A 13,249-nucleotide genomic window follows, 5' to 3' on the forward strand; every position below is an offset into this window, starting at 1 on the left:
ACACGGACCATGCACTCGGACGTCGAGACAGACTCTGAGATTTATTATTCGGCATAATGTAAATTATTCCCGAATAAAATACTATCTATGGATCGCATATTTTCGTTTTGTTTTGTTTAGACGGATTATTTTGTACAATTCCCCCTATTATAATTTTTGAAACACGGATCTGCCACCCCCGATTGTAATTTTTGAAACACGGACCATGCACTCGGACGTCGAGACAGACTCCGAGATTTATTGTTCGGCATAATGTAAATTATTCCCGAATAAAATACTATCTATGATCGCATATTTTCGTTTGTTTTGTTTTTACCCCCACTTTCGTTTTTGGCAGATCCGTAAGGACGCTATAGTAATGGATGAACGTGCGTTGTATCACGTGGGAGGGGCACAGCCCAACGGAGGCTGTGCTCGTGCGATGTAGACGTTGTACCAACCATCTGTCGTTGGGGTTAGTGCATAGAGCAGTTGCACTGTCCAGAGCTAAGGTGGTACAAAACTGCACCTTAGTAACAACTGCACAACTAACCTGTTAGGAAACGGTAACACTAACGAGCTAAGTGTTCACTGAACTGGCCAAACTACGTACACGCCTTCCTTCAATGGCGGAACTATGTCGTTGACACTACGTCAAAGCAGACTGCAATGTGCGACTCTTCCAAGTCGTTCAAAGTACGTGGCCAAGTGACACAACCCAGGGGAAACAGGACAGGTTTGAGGGTGCTGCCGCACCCATGGCACTAACCCCTGGGTCTTCTACTAACCCACGAGAGAGGTGACGTTTCCCCGGTGTGGCCGTGCGTGCCGGCGAACGAGCTTTACTTCCGCGAAAGTAAGCTAGAAAAGGGCATAAAAGTGCACGTCCCCCGGGGCAAACAACGCCCGTGACCTCGTCATTTTCTGGACACAACCTCATCAGCGGTTGCCCCTCTATACGGGCATGCAAAAATTTTTGAAGTCTAACACGTATATGGTCGGTAATCGTACCCCGAAAATGCGGTATTTTCCCGCCAAATGCCTGGCAGGAAAGCGTGCAGGAGAGCCTATCTTCTGTAGACACGGAAAAGGGGGCCGGTTTTGACCGACTTGGCAGGATAACGGACAGGGGCGCTCGGCAGGAAAAGGGTTAAAGCCTCAGTGCTGCGAACTTTTGATGATGATTTCACCATTTTTATTTTGAATGTGAACCATAATTCCTTGTTCTTCTCTCCAAAGAATGTTGATATACACAGTATCCAGCTTGTCAACTCAGCCCCTATGGTTGTAAAGTGCATTGTTATTGTTGAAAACTGACTTCTGGTCCGGACAACAATTCAAATGTAAACAATAACCATGCATTGTACACATATAGACACTAAGTTGACAAGCTAAATAGTGGGTCTTTCAACATTCTTTGGGGAGTAGAATAAGAAGTTGCAATTGATTTATAAAATAAAAACAATGAAAAAAAACATCAAACGTTAGCAGCACTGGGGCTTTAAGTCGGTAATGAACGGTAACACTCCTTAGCTAACTCCAAAATGAACTGGCTAAACTACATGGAAGCTGTGCTTCAATGGCTCAGCCATGTCGTTAGTACAACGGCAAAAACGTAGTTTTTGTGCTACACTGCCAAGTCGTTAAAAGTATGTATTCAATTGACCCTACCCTTGGGAAACAGGACAGGTTTGCCAGTGCTGCTGCACATTTAGCACAACCCCCTGGGCCTCTGACTAACCAACAAGTGAGGTGATGGTTATGCCGAGCGGACGTGCGCAATACTGAAGGAGCTTACTTCCGAAAAAGTAAGCATGAAACGGCAATAAAATGACGCACCCCCTGGGGCAAACAAAGCCGGTGACCTCAATTGTTTTCCTGCAGTAACCCTTGAGCACCTTCCCATGTATACGGGCATGTAAAAATTATAGAAGTCTAACACATATAAGTACGGCTAAAACTACCCTGAAAATGGGCGGTTTCTGCCAAAATGCTTGGCAGGATAATGTGCAGGAGAGCCAATCTTTTGCAGGCACCTATTATGGGGCGGTTTTCTACTGACTTTGCAGGATGGCATGCAGGGTGGCTCAGCAGGAAAAGGGTTAAAGGATCGTCCTTTAACTTCTTCCATGTGGGAATACCGGAATATCTTCAATTAATTCGATAAATCACTTCAATATTCAGACTCAAAAACAAGTCTTTTGGACCAGCAGTCAATACGTTTTTGTTTTAAAAAATAATTATCAATCTCCGCTGTTTTCTCTATTTGATACTTGCATCTTTGTAGCTGCAACATTTAATTAGACTACCCTGGTAAGAGTGACATCACAATAAGTTTAAAGTGTCTGACCCAAATACCACTGCTACCCTGTTGGTAGTCAATAGAATTCAAAATCAGTGGTGGTTTTTGATTCAAATATATTAAAGAAAGAACAAGGGAAAACATCCTTACCAAAATCTACTTGGAGTCTGATTTTATCATGCTTATTACCAAATGTAGTCTCATAACAACTTACCCACATCACACATGCAACACCAACAAAACAATTGTGAGGTGTACACTTATACCGATCAAAATGCAAATAAACAATCTATAATTCTAGATTTTGTTTCCTTTTTTTGACAAGGAACAAACAATGATGGTGAGGTGACAGATGGTGCCCTCTGGAGTCCAAAGGTACAAAACCAATCAGTAAAATAACATATTGGTACGAGTCAAATGATTTCTAAATATGAGATGAGGGTAACAAATTAGTTTAATTAATGAAAAGTCATTCTGAACTAACAAGTGTTGAAAAGCTCATTTTTTTGGCTTTCTGGTCTTATATTGTCAAAAGAAAAACACTTACTGGGAGGGGGTTCACACCGGACAATTTGTCTGGGATGGGCAGGTTTTAAATCTACTCAAAATGATTAATGTGAATATGCTATGAGTAAAGCCAGAATTGCGCTTGTTTAAAAAAATAGTCTAGGTAATGTGGGCAGTTTGGTTTGACATAAAATTTCAGCTATCTGATTATCATTAGTTTGGATGTTCAAACATTGACAGCATAAGCAAGAATGTCTATGGTTGAAATAAACTCAATGGTGTTTTGTACCTTAAAAGTATTATACACTTGCACAATTATGATTTATATCTTTAATTAAATGTTACAAATCCAACTAAAATTTGAAAACATGAAAATAATCCACATTGAATCCAGATCAGGGTCAGCAATATCATGCAAAAAGTATTACTTAATTTAATAATCAATACATTTATGCAATATACCAGTAACCACAAAGTTAATGAACAAGATAAGGTTAGAACGTACACAATATTACAAACAGTGTTAATTTGCTGAAAGTACTTTATTCTATAAGAATTGCAGGTTACTTGTTACACTTGAATATTAACCCCACTCCTGCTGGACAGTATCACTTCCCCATCTGCCGAGTCAGTCAAAGCAATATTGAGCCAAATGTATTTTCACCTACCACACTTGCCTTGGTAGATTATAGTACTCTTGGTCAATAAAATCAAATTAAAAGTGCCTTGGTATTCAGGGACAGCAGCCTTCAAATATGCAGGATTTTTTGAAATGAAATGTATGGAATCTGATATGCCTCACTGATTAGCAATAAGAAACTTGACCTGATAGTGACATAAATGAACTTGGCAGGATAAGGATTAATTAGCTGTATACACTTTTTTGAAGCTGAAGTAAGTTAAAAAGAAAAATCAACAACATAAAATCCAACTGTATAATGTATTTCTTCAAAGTGTATATTAGTAAAACGGAAATACATATAATAAATTTCTAGTTTAATCACTGTTGCCATGACATGTACAATTATTATAAGACAATAAAAATATTTTTTCTTTTGGTAGTCACCCACAATTAAGTTAAACAAATTGTGAACAGTTCAGCAAACAATGATTTGTAAACATTAGGAACAGAATGATGTTTGTGAGCAAAAGGGACAGAATTGATATCATTCAAAATAATGTTTTTTGCTGCCTATCCACTGGAGAGGTCATAGTAAAATTTACTTGTCCAGATCATAAAATACCTGTCATACAATCTCACAAATGAACCCATCACTGGATGGCCATGCAGGAGATCACTTTGTTGTCCCTATCATTATTCTTGCATCATGCAGGCTTGCACCACAAGGCTTCACATGTGTACATCTATTCCACCAAGGCTGAATTGCTGGAGATATTTAGTGTTCTTGTATTGCTTGGTCCAATATGGTGGCCTGCTCAGTTAGTACTGCCTGATTGGCCATTTTTTGAACGTTTTTCCGGTCAATTGGTGTGAAAAAAATCGTCATGAATATTTTCAAATTTGATGTCAGTGATTTAGCAAAGTGACTGACCATATTGCTGAAAATAACAGAAAAATGTCACCTGCCCACATGGCTAGGTACTGTTTCAAAACTACCTGTTTAGAGCATTGAAGTGTCTGTCTGGGTTAGGTACACATTATTTCATGTATTATTTGGCACCAAAATTGTCAGAGGATGCAATGACCAATACTGATGATTTTGCAAAATATGCGAAAGCCTGAAAATAGTGAAAAAATTATCAGGATTGATAAAGTTCAATGAGAGCATGCTCTTTTATGCACATTTACACAGAGCAAATGTAACCCTTACGAGAATACATGTATTGGTAACTTTACTGCCAATATGATCTGAAACTTACTAACACCAGTAAAACTGTTGAGTAAATACCTTCAAGCTATTAGCCCATGAGGTACTGCTTTGCAGACTGAAACACTTGTTCTGTAATTTAATATTATCAGCATTCCAGCCTTCAATGCAAAACTTCATCAAGGGTGATTCAAATAAATTATCTAAACACCTTCCAAGACTTTCAATGGTTTTAAATGATGTTTACCTAAACCATTGTATGGCCAATGAGATCTAGTAAAACAAAGGATTAAGAAGAGATTATGGGATGGCAGAGTGAGTTTAACTTCTGCCATCAGATATTTCAATCATGTCATTAATATGCTTTCACATTTGTTGGTGCTGTTGAAATGCAAACAGATAATATTTCAAAATCAGCCTACAAAACCGGCACTGGGTATTCTTGAATTTCACAACCTACATCTAAGTTTAAAGACAAAGTTAAAAAAAGCCATAGTGAGTTGTGTTGACAACCTGGCATTACACACCAATGATTGTTAAATGGTAAAAGTTTGGTTTTATATGCCTGAATATAAATCTTTATATTTTGTGATGTTGAAATGAATTTTCTAATTAAATATTTTCAAATAATTCTTCAGCACCACTATTATCAGCATACACACAGAAATGCAGTCTGAACTGTTCTCAATAGATTCTTTCACAGTGATTTTTAAAAGCTCACATAAATTTCTTGCTATAAGTTTTGAAAACCCCCAACCATCTCTTTTCAGGTCAACTGTTGTATTCCGTTCATTAATTTGAACATGCAAATGAAAGTGAAAGGGTTTATGCAGTCAACACAAACTTGCACAATTGTCTAATCACACAGAGTAAGGTTATGGTAATACCAAAATTTATATATGGTAATAAATTACGCAAACAATATTTTACTGGAGACGTATATCAAGAAGATATGTGATCCTTTGACAACAAACTTACGTTGACGATAATAAAAAGTTATGAATTGTGCTGAAAGTAAAAGACAAATGGTAATTGAAATTGTCAAATGATAAACTTTGGATAAAAACTTTCTAGTTTGAGTTATAGACAACCATGGCTTGACTTCCTAAGAGATCTTATCCACCAAGAGCTATTTATTTTACAATGCAGTTGCACTTCCTAAAGATAAAGCCATACATCATAAACAAATTATAATTCAAATGGGGTATTTTTTGAGGTAATACTTGAAGGATTAAGCTTTTTGCCTAGGCTGACCTTTTTTATATTCCTCCCCAATAATTTGGATTGGAACTAAAATTATTTGAGTTCATGACACAGATAATCAATGACAACTGTTATCAACTTATACAATACAACCTGTAACCACCAACTGGCAACAAGCCCACATACACTGATGAAATTAACAACTGACAGACACTGAACAGAAAATTGCTGGCATATTAAATACAGGCTGTGCTGATATGGAGACAGAATACACTGTAGATACTTATGCAGAGTGCAATGTCCATTTCATTTTAATATTTTCAACAAACAAGATAAACATTAACAGCTGATGCGAAACACGAAATTGGCAAAGCTAAATGTTATCTTAATGCTAACAGAAAGATCATTTGCAGGTCACTCTGTCATTTGTTACAGATATCTTCATGTCAAGATAATTTTAAAAAGCCTGTTAAATACAAATTATATGCTACCTGTCTATTATTACTGTAAGATAAATTTTAAACTGAACATTTGTCATGGGTTGCTAACTTATGTTTGCACCATTGTATCAGTGTTGTACATTTCACATCAAAACAACACTTAGTAGGTGTTGTACATTGCACATCAAAACAGCACCTGGTAAGTGCTGTACATTGCACATCAAAACAGTACCTGGAGTGCTGTAGGTTATGTATCAAAACAGCACATGGTAAGTGCTGTACATCGCATATCAAAACAGTACCTGGAGTGCTGTACATTGCACATCAAAACAGCACATGGTAAGTGCTGTACATTGCACATCAAAACAGCACTTGGTAAGTGCTGTACATCGCATATCAAAACAGCACCTGGTAAGTGCTGTACATTGCACATCAAAACAGTACCTGGAGTGCTGTACATTGCACATCAAAACAGCACATAGTAGGTGTTGTACATTGCACATCAAAACAGCACCTGGTAAGTGCTGTACATTGCACATCAAAACAGTACCTGGAGTGCTGTAGGTTATGTATCAAAACAGCACATGGTAAGTGCTGTACATCGCATATCAAAACAGCATCTGTAAGTGCCATAAATTGCAAATCAAAACAGCACATGGTGAGTGCTGTACATTGCATATGGTAAGTGCTGTACAATTGTATCTACCTATTTTTTCTACATTTCTTACACTTTAATAGAAAAAAAAATATTTGCATTGGTCACTTAATTTGTTTTCTTTATGTAAACATTTACTGATAAGTGTATTGAATCATGAATGATGTTTTCCCCAAAAAGAAATAACATGAATTATATCTCTCTTTGGATTGTCCATTGATCTATGAACACACTATCAAAAACATGCCAATATATGTCATGGTATTGAGAAGTTGGCTGAAATAGGAAATTAAGAGAAAGGTTCATCAACCACTGCAAGTTATTAAAGCCATACCAATGAATGTCAAATCATTTATATCTCTATATTTGGGATAATGATTGGGACATGGTTCATGATGAGGATCAGATTCACTTTAAAGTGAAGTGTTTCCATGGTAAATACTGAACTGAAAGCTACTATGACTTATCGTTTGTTTACATTAAAATATTAAACATACCAAAGTCAATCATACGTGTAAAACATATTGGCAGTAGGAAGTGCTCATTTGAAACTCAGTAGAACTATTGCTGAGCCTAGGTACATGTTACAGCATGTGATAATATTACCGAAACTCAAATTTAATTCAAGAGAAATGGAACAGTATGTGCAGTATTATCAATTCAAATCTGTCATGGAAATCAACAGCCGAGAGAACTTAGCCAAGTTTTAAAATATACCATCTACAAGATTAGTTACATTCATTCTCTTATTCTCATCTCATCAAGTCTGCTGGTTTTCTCTCATCAGTTGACTAAAGAGCCCCCATACGTAACATTATTAAATGATGAAAAGTGCAAAACTGAGGAGTTGAAGCAGTTATTTTTGATGCTTGCAACACATTTAAAACACTCATGTTAATATGATAATTGGCGGTTACTGCTTCATGAATTACACAAGGAATATGTGAAAATGGACCATCAGTGTTGACAAGAGATAAAGTGTACATGGAAGCATACATGTATGTAGTTATCAGGCACAGAAAATGATCATTTTGTTTCTTATAATATACAGAAGGTTATCTATGTAATATAATCAAGTGAAAAGTTACTTGGCAATAGCCTTTGGAAATACCGGTACACAGGGCACCCTGATGTATGGGTGAAAATACTAAAAATTGATATAAAATCCTAATGACAAAGTGTTAGTACTCATACAGATATCAAAGATACAATACACAGTTAAAATAAAACATGCTATTGCATGGAGTAGGTAAATATTATATTATCATAAATAGTCCTTTTGCATAGGGTAGCTAACTACTTCGACCACGTACAAATAAAATGCAGATATGATATTTAGGGAAAATGATTCAACAATTATCAATATACCTGGTGAAATTGTTTTATATGGTGGTCAGTATTCAAAAGACAATGTTATCAAAGTTGGTTATTCTTTGGCAGCTCTACACTCGACTTACACCTTAATGGCAGCTTGGGTAAAGTTTAGATCATCTCACATTCTGACTGATTCTGATTGATTGATTGATTGATCACCATCACAAAAGCGGTAATCAAACAATTTTCTATCAGATGCTCACTGAGTGTCCTTAAAATCTTGACACTTTATTTCAAATAATTTCCAATCAGTGAATAATTCAATCCCAAAGTAAAATTGAAAACATTTGCCCACAGGTATTTATCTGACTCTGCCTTGTAACTGACAAATATAAGATAAACTGGGTACATTTCTTTGGAGTGAAATTGAAACTTCCCTCTGCTATTCTACTAAAACTATTTTCATCTCTAGAGGGTTTCAATACTTGACAATATTCATTCTACGTATTTATTAACCTTGTGAAGAGGTATCATGTTACTACCACAACGACTGGTAGGGAATTAAACGTCAAAAAGTTGTTTTCTCTTGTTCTGTATCAGCAAGTCTCTCACTTTAACCCTTCAACAGCCTTCCCCTTCCATCCCCCATAGACTGGTCCTCCTCACGGACTATCCTGCATGACAAAGTTGGGCTAAACCATACTGGTGTGAGAAAGTTCCGCACACTCGACAAGGTGCTGTGTATACATGCTACCAACAACCTTCTCCCCCTTCCATTCCAAATAGGCTGGTCCTCCTTACAGACTATTGGCATGTCAGAGTTGGGCTAAACCATAGTGGTGTGAGAGAGTTCTGCATACTCGACAAGGTGTTGTGTACACATGCTATGAAGGGATTATTTCCGAAATCATCTATTTGATATACTCACACAGACCTAAAATTGTGGGAACCAGTTTTTCAATACACTAGACTGCTTATGGTGGCATTGTCAGGGTAAATTTACCTTGATATCGCGGTCTTGTTTTTTTAAAAACAAGTCGTCCATCTAAAACTTTTAAAACCAGTGAGTGCCACTGCAGTGCATGTAATTGCTCTCATTTGTTTACAGTTTGGATCAGTCTAACTGTCTGTGCATTGCATTTGTATCACCCTTAAAACTGTCCTTCAGCCTTACTCTAACACCTGTCAAAATATTTGGGCTTGTTTTTGTTTTTCAGTTAACACTATTGTCTTCTGCCAGGACAGGAAAATTGAGAGGCAGTGGTCTACTGCATGAAATATTATGAGGTATGACATGTACATACCAATTCACAGTTTGCATTCAAACTATAAAACCAGTATGACCAAAACACACCTTTCTTTCTGTATATAACATGCAACACAAAATAATTTTGTAATACTTGCAACACAATACCAAAATATGAGACAAGAGAAGTCTAAATTTAAATCATTTGAGTATTGTTATATAAGCACGTAACCTGCACAGCAAAGAAGCAAAAATTGTACTCCTAGACACAAACTACTTTGTAGTACTGAGCTAGGCATAGCAGATGGTGATGGTTATGAACATAGAGTAAAAGTTCCATTCTAAACTAGGTTGTTCATCCTTGAAATAAACATCCTGTCTTGATAAAAATCTTACAATATCTAGACTCTTTGAGGTAACCAAAGTTTGAAGCAGAAGAATACCCTGCATCACTTAAGTAGGAACACCAAACCAACAGTGTAAGCTGACAGAAATTGGATACATTTTTGAGAAAATAGGGATGTGGACTTACCTTGGTTTGGTTCATTATCTGTGGTACCACTGACAACACTACTGCTACTACCACTCAGTGAGGTAGTCATGGAGGTGAAATTAGCTGTGTTGGCTTCAGTACTAAACGTCTGAGGAGACAATGGCAGTGTTTGCGGTTCTGACATGTAGTTAGAGTCATCTACGTTAGTTTCACCTTCCACGAATAAGTCAAAAGTCTCGTTATTAACACTAGCTGGGTTGGAATCCAGGGCACTCTGGTTGTCACCCAATCGCATGGCCCCTGACGTACCAACACCGATGCCTGTATTCAGCAAAGTATCCTCCAAACCTAAGGAGTTTGTAGCTGTGTTATCACCCATAAGTCCACCGTCTTGCAATAGATGGTCATCATTATAATTCAGAGCGCTCAGCATCTGGTCAGCTGCAGGTCTGTATGAACGAAGTTGTTGGTTTGATAAAGGTGGGGTGTTACTGTAAGATAAAGAGGCTGGACTTTCCTGGCTGGCTTCAGCATAACTGCATGTCACAGGTATTACGGATAGAGGTGACATGGCTTTGTCCGTCTGCAAGCTATTTCCAATGCCATCAGACAAGGATGTTGGAATGCGAGGTGAGGTCTTGTCAGAGTCTCCTCGATCAATGTTCAAGCCAGCTGACAAGGAATCCTTGGAAAACGGACTCTCAATATCTTTGACTTGTGCATCTCCACTCAAATACTGGTTACTCTTCATGGAATGTTGGCTTATACTGAGAAGATGCGGAAGAGCATCAAGTGTATCCATCCCGGCTGCTGTGAATCTGTCCATTCTCTTGATCTGATCTGCCTTTACACCAACCAATTGAGTATTTGGATTCTCAGTGTAAGAGGTAGTATTGTGGTAGCTTGGAGGAAGCCTGTCTGTCACAGCGCGGGGAAGGTTAAGCTGTTGAGGGTTCCCCCCTTGCTGAGTCAAATCTTGTCCAATGTTCAGGAAATCTCTTATAGGTCCAACTCTTGGTGGAACATGGCTGTGCGGTGGAAATCGAAATCTCTCAAACTGAAAATGGGTAAATGGTTGGGGAGGGTAAGATGACTGACTGAACTGTGGTGGTGGAGTTTGCTGTTGCTGTTGTGGTTGTTGCAAGCCGCCAAGATGTCCAACACTGTCAACCGGGGATGTTGAAACACCAAGCGATCCAGTTCCTGTGGTACCATGCAACTGCCCCTGCTGTAATATACCAGATCCCTTTGGGGATTGTCTCGCATTGACATTACTTGCTCTAACACTGTCAAAGTTTGGGCTGCTTTCACTACTACTACTCATTACTACCTCAGTTGTTGCAGCTATGAAATTGGAATGTCTCTATGACCTTGACTCACTTCCAGCTGGTCAGTGTTCGACTGCAACTTCCGTGAAATATCAGTGCATCTTGAAGGAATGTCTACGTAAACCTGTAAAAAAACACATACAGGGAAAAAGGTAACAATTTAATCACACTTCCTCGCAGATTGCCAGTTATTTTAAAACCGAGTGCGGTCTCCACCAGGAAGTGAGTTCTCATAATGGTTTCGTTCGGCGCAATCGACTGGTACACTGATCATACGCCACGGGAAGCCATACGACGCGTCGACGAACCTCAAATGTCTTCGGTGAATGCAATTTGATGTCAGCTGCCCGGTTTATTTTCGCTTGATCTTTCCTCAACGTTTCTTTGCTGTAATTGTTCGCATCGTTCTCGTATGAGTAGGACTCACGGCTCGACATGACACATGTACATACGTATCGGATGTGCAAATGACCGAATTCGAAACGAGATCATAGCCGTGTTTCAGTGAATCGAATCGACACTTTGACCGTTGTGTTGTCTCGGGATTATGTCGGTGAAAGAGAGTACAATGTCAAATTAAAAGTTTGTATTTATTGTCATTGTGCCACCACTGTTTTGTGTTCGCGTAATCAGATTCAACAAGCGAGCAACTCCGTTCGGATCTCGTATGCTTCTCTAAATGCAGCCACATTCATGGACTTCGTACGAATGTACAAATACACAGCTAAACTACGGCGTACTGATGTTGTTCCGAAATGCAGTGCAAGTTGATTAGCTAAGCAGCAACAACTGGAGACAAAACGCACGCTTTAACCGGAACGACATCGCCTGAAACATTTATCTGCATGGTTTCTGATAAATGGAGAACGCGGATGTCTTACCTGCAAGGATGCAACTGCTGCTTTGTGGAAGCACTTCTTGATTGAAATATTCTCTTTTCGTGATTTCGATACACGGCGATGGTTGTATACGACATGGCTGCAAAAAAGCGAAGCCTTTTTACTACCAAGTTGCATTTTGTTCTTGCGCCAAACAACATAGAACTCGTTCAAGATTTAGTACTGTGCCGACGAATTAAATCAATCGAGTGAAATATGTGTACCAAAGAAAATAAATTATTAGTTTATCCGGGAATGTGTACCGTTACAATTTTATTTTACGTGAAAATTACCACCGGAACCGAAAATAGTTCATCAGAAAACAGCACGCCACGTCCGCGTATCCAGCTATATTGACTGTATTAGGTGACGTCATGGGACAGGCCTGCGCTGAAGGTCCGCGGCCGGGCAAGAAATGTAAGTGGTATCCAGCACCCAGAAAATTGTACATACTCACATGTTGGCGGCCAAAGAGTAGATAGTTCTAAAAATCAGGGTAGCCGACCCAACAAAAGAAACATGGAAACATTGTTGTTCGAGGAGATGCTAACGTTTTCGTTGCAGGCCATGATTTTCTTCCCTTCTCGGTGTTTGTGATCAGCAATTTTTAGGCTGTTCATAAGCTTACTTCTTAAAATAGGCCTACTCATCCTTTTTTCGCACAACGATGTCCAAAGTTTTGCGAAAACTACACCTAACAAGATTGTATAGCTCAATTGCAATAAACAAAACCACTAGCTTTGGGTACTCGAACATGAAGTTTTTTAAATTCTCGACGAATTTGAAACTGCTCACCAATAAGAAAACTGTGGGATATACCGGGATAAAAGTGCAACGCTCCAAGATCTTAGAGCAGGAGAAGCAACTTATTTCAAATGCATCCATATTGGGAATTGAAAATGGCCAGCATGCTATGTTAAACGACATTTATTGACTTGTACAAGAAAAAGACCATGGAAACTAATTTTTCTATACAATTTTCAAATCAAGTCCACACTACAACCATTTCTGTAGATCAACAAAAATTATTAGTTTTGGAATCAAAAATAACTGTCCCGAAGTGCGTTCCTTACCC

General features: G+C 38.3%; 1 protein-coding gene across 3 annotated transcripts in view; it reads right to left on the reverse strand.

Annotated features, from left to right (window-relative positions):
• Positions 1-12,316, reverse strand: part of LOC139148947 (transcriptional-regulating factor 1-like) — a 62,173-nt gene extending 49,857 nt beyond the window's left edge. For all 3 annotated transcript variants that reach the window (XR_011556045.1, XM_070720417.1, XM_070720416.1), the window contains exons 1-2: positions 12,178-12,316; positions 10,008-11,420 (exon numbers count right to left, since the gene is read on the reverse strand). Coding sequence is in view for 2 of the 3 variants with exons in the window: in XM_070720417.1 (XP_070576518.1) it covers positions 10,008-11,292 (1,285 nt within the window). In the remaining variant the exon portion in view is untranslated. The remainder of the gene's footprint in view (positions 1-10,007; positions 11,421-12,177) is intronic.
• Positions 12,317-13,249: the final 933 nt, after the last annotated feature.

The sequence above is a fragment of the Ptychodera flava genome, chromosome 14, assembly GCF_041260155.1.
Source record: "Ptychodera flava strain L36383 chromosome 14, AS_Pfla_20210202, whole genome shotgun sequence".
Taxonomy (NCBI): domain Eukaryota; kingdom Metazoa; phylum Hemichordata; class Enteropneusta; family Ptychoderidae; genus Ptychodera; species Ptychodera flava.